Source organism: Papaver somniferum, chromosome 3 (assembly GCF_003573695.1).
Source record: "Papaver somniferum cultivar HN1 chromosome 3, ASM357369v1, whole genome shotgun sequence".
In the NCBI taxonomy this organism is placed as follows: Eukaryota; Viridiplantae; Streptophyta; class Magnoliopsida; order Ranunculales; family Papaveraceae; genus Papaver; species Papaver somniferum.
In genome coordinates this window covers 196,899,204-196,906,030 of record NC_039360.1, presented here as the reverse complement: position 1 = coordinate 196,906,030, position 6,827 = coordinate 196,899,204, and the positions used below count along the sequence as shown (strand labels likewise).

Genomic DNA, 6,827 nt, shown 5'->3' with positions numbered 1-6,827 from the left:
CTAGTTCATCAATCGAGTCACAGGTGTCTAACATATTCATACCTAACGATTTTCCACAAAGTGGTGACGAAAGGTATAACTTGTACAAATCTTTCCATTTTCCAATTCGATTCGATCCATTCGTTCGTAGAGCTATTTACTCGATCCCAGACATTTCTGGAACACCTCTAACAGAGGGACAAATAGTCAATTTTGAAAGAACTTATTGTCAACCTCTTTCAGATATGAATCTCTCTGATTCAGAAGGGAAGAACTTGCATCAGTATCTCAATTTCAATTCAACCATGGGTTTGATTCACACTCCATGTTCTGATAAATATTTACCATCCGAAAAGAGGAAAAAACAGAGTCTTTTTCTGAAAAAACACTAATTTGAATCTATTTTGGGAGGAAACGCTAATTAGCTATCTTTAAAGAGGAGGAAACACAACATACCCCTATTTTATCTGACTACAGGATGGGAAAAGAACGGATGTCTACCAAAACCGATGGCTTTATACGAAAATTTTGTCAACCCTAGCTAAACAATCCGCACGCTGTTATGGATATTCTGTTTGTAACTCGATCCGAAGTAAATGTGCTTAGACCACCGATCTAATTAAACTCCAATAGCAATTGGACACGCAACAAGGTGACCAGTGCTAACCAATTATATTAAGACATGTAGTAAGATGAAAAGCCAAAAGAAAAATAATAAAAATTGTATATACATGGACACGTTCCTAGTCAGTTATTTCCTTTCCGCTAAGAAGTCTCTAATCTAACAAACAACACAGAATTAAGAAGTGGCAACATGATCAATTAATTAAGCTAACTCTGGTAACCAGGTCCACTGGCTCCCAATCATTCTACGAAGCATATTAACATATATCTTTAGTCATCATAAATTAATAAGACTAATGTTCTCTAACTCTACCCAAGCCAAAACTGACATGTGCCTAATACATTACTATTAACCTAAAGACTAAGGCATGATAAAGTAATATTAAAATTTTAAAAAAATGATAATTAGTTATGTCCTATAATTCGGCAAGAGTCATTTCCACAATTTAATATAGACTAGGCTAAGCAGTTGAACTAACAAGATTTCCTTTCAATGTAAAATGACTAATTTATCCTTACGAAGTAAAATAACACAAATACCCTTGAATTTAGGACGGGCTTTACAACCCTATCTCCCTTAAATGAAATTTCGTCACGAAATTTAGAGGTTACCTTAGAAAAGCTCAGGATATTTGCTCTGCATCTCGGACTCTAATTCTCACGTTGCTTCCTCAACATGGCGACGTTGCCACTGCACCTTAACCATAGGGATGGTCTTAGTGCGAAGCACATGCTCCTTAAAGTCCAAAATTCGAACCGATCGCTCCACGTACGTAGCATCCTCTTGGATTTCCAAATCTTCCCAAGCAATAATATTTGAAGGGTCGATAGCATAAGACGGATCCCTCTCGTACTTCCGCAACATTGACACATGAAAAGTGTCATGGACATGCTCAAATCGCTGAGGTAACTCCAACTGATAAGATACTGCACCAACACGCCGAATAATCTGGAAAAGCCCAATGTATCGTGGTGATAACTTTCCTTTCTTACCAAAACGCTTAACACCTCTATTCGGGCTCACTTTAAGTAACAAAAAATCACCCACAATGAACTCTAAAGGTCGACGTCTCTTGTCCGCATAACTCTTCTGACGACTATGAGCTGTCAGTAACCTCTGTTGGATTAATTGAACCTTTTTAGTCGTCTCTCGTACCAAGTCAGGTCCAAAAATGCTTCGTTCACCGATCTTGGTCCAACATACTGGAGATCTACAAGGTCGTCCATACAATTCTTCAAAAGGTTCCATCCCGATACTAGACTGATGACTATTGTTATAAGCAAACTCTACTAATAGAAAGTGCTCACTCCAACCTCCTTTGAAATCCAAAGAACTTGGAATCCTTTCGAGTCAATCTGGTCAATGGTGAAGCAAGCCTTGAGAAATCTTGAATGAATCGTCTATAGTAACCTGCTAAGCCCAGAAAGCTACGAATCTCAAACACGTTCTTTGGTCTTTCCCAGTTGGTAACTGCTTCAACCTTAGATGGGTCCACCTTGATTCCTTCTCCACAGACCACATGTCCCAAAAACTGAACTTCAGAAAGCCAGAAATCACATTTACTCAACTTAGCGTACAATTAATGAGATCTCAAAAACTAAAATGCTAATCTCATGTGTTCCTCGTGCTCTTCTCGTGACCGTGAATAGATAAGAATGTCATCCACAAACATCACTATAAATTTATCTAAATACGGTCGAAAAATTCGATGCATAAGATCCACGAATGCTGCTGGAGCATTTGTGAGTCCAAATGGCATCACCACAAACTCGAAGTGTCCAAATCGAGTTGAAAAAGCAGTTTTCGGAATATCCCCTTCCTTGATTCGGAGTTGATGATAAGCTGATCGCATATCAATCTTCGAGAAAAACTGAGAATCCTTTAACTGATCAAACAAATCCTTGATCCTAGGTAAGGGATACTTATTTTTCACTGTAACTTCATTGAGTTTTCTATAGTCAATGCACAATCTCAACGAGTTATTCTTCTTCTTCACAGAAAGGACTGGTGCACCGAATACTTAGCTTCCAACTCGAGTAGTTGCTTGTCCAGTTCTTTCAACTCCGTTGGTTCCATTCGATAAGGAGCCATCGAAATTGGCAAAGTACCAGGTTGAACTTCAATGGTGAAGTCCATTTCTCTTCTTGGGGGAAAACCTGGTAATTCCTCAGTAAAAACATCTTCAAACTCTTCCACCACAGAGATACCCATAGTAGAGACAGAAGCTTGTGGCTCATCTTCTAACATTCCTAAGTGATACAGGAAACCTCTAGAATGTGTCTGTCGAAAATATCTTTCCGACAAGATAAGGGGAGCCGCAAAACTACGAGTTCCAGTAAAGTGAACCACTGAACCTTCACCCGATTGAAGAGTCACACGTTTTTGAAAATAATCAAAAACCGCACGATGAGCAGATAACCAATCCATACCCAGGATTATGTCATAACTAGACATATTCATCACAAAAAGGTCAATCAAAAACTCATTCCTAGCTATACGTACTACACACATTCGTGCCACGCGGTCAACACGTGCACTACCTCCTACAACACTAGCTATGCCAAGATACTTATCAAGCAATTCAGTTTTCAAACCCAAGGACAAAACAAACGAAATGAGCATCACCAGTATCAAATAATATCTTAGCCCACGAGTTGTAAACTAAGAATGTACATTCAACAACTAAGTTATCCGGATCTTGTCCCACATGAGAAATATTGAAGGCCTTAGGTTGCTGAGGGGGTTGTCGAGCTTGGTATTGCGGTGGATTGTTCTGAGGACGGTTCTGTTGATAACCTTGACGCTAGTTCTGAGGTGCAAAAGTTTGTTGGTTCCTCTGAGAAATAAGTACAGGACAATTCCTCTTAAAATGTCCAGGTTGTTTGCAGTGATAATATGAAGGTGCAGGAAGCTCCATATTTGGTCCATTTCCTTTTTTCTGGTATGGATGGTTGTTATTTTTATTCTTGTTCTTATCCCAGTATGACGTTCTCGAATTTGATTTGCCTCCTCAATGTCTCTCTCATCCATCATCACTGTTTCCACTATCTCATTATAAGAGGTAATCTTCAAAATAGACAACCTACCCTTAATTGAAGGCCTAAGTCCTTCCTGAAACTTAAAAGCCTTCAGCTCTTCATTCTCAACCAAATGAGTAGAAAACCGAGAAAGTTCTTCAAACTTGTCTTGGTACTGTGCTACTGTCATATTTCTCTGGGTCAGCTGCATAAACTCGATCATGCGTTGGTTCCGAGTAGTTTATGGGAAATACTTACTTAGGAAAGCAAGTCTAAATTCCACCCAAGTAAACATACCGTCATTCCTAGAACGACGAGTCAAGTCCCACCAGCGAGTGGCCTCACCCTCAAGCTTATAAACAACAAGATCCAGCTTATCCTCGTCATTCACGCCTAATAGGGTGAATATTTTCTCAATCTTATCTATCCAATCCTTAGCAACTAGTGGATCATGACTACCCTTGAAGGAATCGGGCTTTTGTTCGATAAACCTTCTCACTAACAAAGCCCGTTGATTAGGTGGAGTAGGAGGTGCATTCTTATTAAGATTCACTTGTTTTTGCATCGCTTGAGCAACAACATTCAAAGCACGAACAACATCAATGAAACCCTCATCATGTGGGCCGGTTGAACCATTAGTACGACGAGACATGTCCTGAATGAAGGACATTAAACTGTAACACCCCAAATTTTGGGCCTAGATTCCGACCCAAATCCAAACCCCAAACCTGAAATGCTACATTTAAAATCAAAGCCGGAATTTACAATTTTGGCCCAAGCCCAAACACCCATTCGTTTGTTTAGTCTTTATTTATGTTAAATTTGAAATTCTGTCGCAACGGATATATATAAATTCTTTTTGGAACATCTAACCGTTACTTTTACGTGATTTTTAATCCGTATGAATCCTAAAGAACTATAGTTTACCATAAAAATTAATTCAATCCATAAGAGTCACGTATTTAAGGAAAAATCATAAAACAGAAACAGACACCAGGTCACTCAAGGAATTTTAATGAGTTCAATCCGAGTCCATAAATTATTATTATTATTATACGTTCCGAATCCTAAGTTAGCATTGTTCCAGTCATAAAATTTCTATAATTTTTAGTTTATCTTAAAGATCTTTTGACCATCGTCAAACGCGTTGTTGACCAGTGCTGCAGAAACGTAAAACAGTGATAGTTCATTTTACAAAAATCATATCAATTCACTCACAACTTTAAATTAGCTTTGTTACCAGTTTAAAAGGAGAAAATAACTATCTTCAAGTTTACAGAAGACACCAAAGCCTAAAACATGCCATAGAATATTTTAGAAACAGAAAAACTTCAGCAAAGTTGAATCTCACAAAAAACGTCTGAGTGTTGCATAGTGAAAAACAATTGATCTAAAAATACTTCTGGAACTCAAAAAATTCTGAAATTTTTATATGTACATCTTGAAAGAGTTTTACATATACCACGAAAAAAAATGAAACAAAACCGCATTATAGAATATTTATCACACACAGTCAAACTAACAAGACTAAGAAATTTTCATTATTCAATCAAATAGAATTTTCTAAACAAAGCATTGTTTTCATTGGTTATACATTAACCAAATAATCTCCAAAGTATTAATAATCAATAAAAATACTAATTAAATCATCTAAAAGAGTTTGATGATATTTTATTACAATTTCCAATCATAAATCCTATGCAAACTACTAATAATAGCGCCAAAAACCGATCTCCACGCTTTTCCGCCATTAGATCCTTGTGGTGCCATAAAATCTGGAATTTTTGTCATTAAACGACGTGAGTTGTGACACCCAGTAGGCAAAGAAGAAACAAAATATTTTATCAAACATTTTCAATTCGTTTTTGAAAACAACTAGCATGATTAACAACATCACAAACACATAGAAACACCACATCCATAAAAAAATAAAATCAATCAAGTCCGCTCGTCCCAGGGAGCCCCACGTGAGTCTAAGGAAACAAAACCGTTCCCAAGGATATCTCGTATCCCATTCACAACCTATGGACCGCATCCCGACAATCATAATCATGCTCACATCATCATCAATAGCATCATAAAAACTTGTAATATGAATTTTATTAATAAAACCATAAACAAAAAGAGTTTTAGATTGTGTTGCGCCTACCTCAAATGCTAGCAAATAATCCTAAATAAAAACAGATCTAAATAACCGATACAAAGAGACCCCAGCTCCGCAAATCCAACACTAACGTTTTTCTCTTCTCACGATGTATCTAAGATGTATATGGCAAAGTGTTCCTATGCAGAGCACCGCCGCAAGTTCTACAGGAGGCAAAGTTTTCTATTTTTTTACTATGATATTTTATCTGACCACAGGATGGGAAAAGAACGGATGTCTACCAAAAGCGATGACTTTATACGAAAATTTTATCAACCCTAGCTAAACAATCCGCATGCTGTTATGGCTATTCTGTTTGTAACTCTATCCGAAGTAAATGTGCTTATACCACCGAGCTAATTAACCTCCAATAACAATTGGACACGCAACAAGGTGACTAGTGCCTTTTTTTTTTTTTTTTTTTGGAAATCACATTTCAGTTCATTCGAACCAAAATGGTGATTACATGATTGCTTACAAGATTATCAAAAACACCAAAATACAATATAATCGAAATCCAAATACAAATGATGACACTAATTGCAAATACATCGCGAAGAGAAAGAGCCATGCACCGCAAAGATATCCAGTTTTTGTATCAGTAGTATTGAGAATGATGGTGTGAGACGGAATCAACTCCGACTATTTGAAATAATAATCTTCTTCAATAAGAGATGCTCCAATTAAAATGGAGTAATTTGCCCAAAATCTTGTAGATCCAAAAGAATCCGAATGCCCTAAATCCCTCTTATTGAAGATGAATCCAAAGCGAATCCGAGCGGATCATTGATGTTCTTGATGAATCGAGAATAGCAAGCCAAGAAACACCATGGAGATTTGAGAGAATCGCTATTAAAGCGAAGAGAAAATCGTCCTAAAATCGAAGAAAAGATCTCCCAAATAGCGAAGAAATGTGTCCATAGACACAAAAAACAACAAAAACAAAACCTAAAACTACAAATTAGACTATTTTTGTCCATAAAAACTAAATATCCTTGCTCAGTTCTAGCCCAAAAGGACTAAATCTGAGCAAGACGAAGAAGAAGTTCTAGACTTTTTTTTC

General features: G+C 37.1%; 1 protein-coding gene across 1 annotated transcript; it reads right to left on the bottom strand.

Moving 5' to 3' along the window:
• Positions 1 to 1,261: 1,261 nt before the first annotated feature.
• LOC113360497 lies at positions 1,262 to 1,852 on the bottom strand. Its single transcript, XM_026604004.1, has one exon. The coding sequence runs from the start codon at positions 1,850 to 1,852 to the stop codon at positions 1,262 to 1,264; it is 591 nt and encodes a 196-aa protein (XP_026459789.1).
• Positions 1,853 to 6,827: the final 4,975 nt, after the last annotated feature.

Excerpts from the sequence above, each read along its gene's own strand:
- LOC113360497 (XM_026604004.1), bottom strand. The coding sequence starts at position 1,852 with ATGGAACCTTTTGAAGAATTGTATGGACGACCTTGTAGATCTCCAGTA.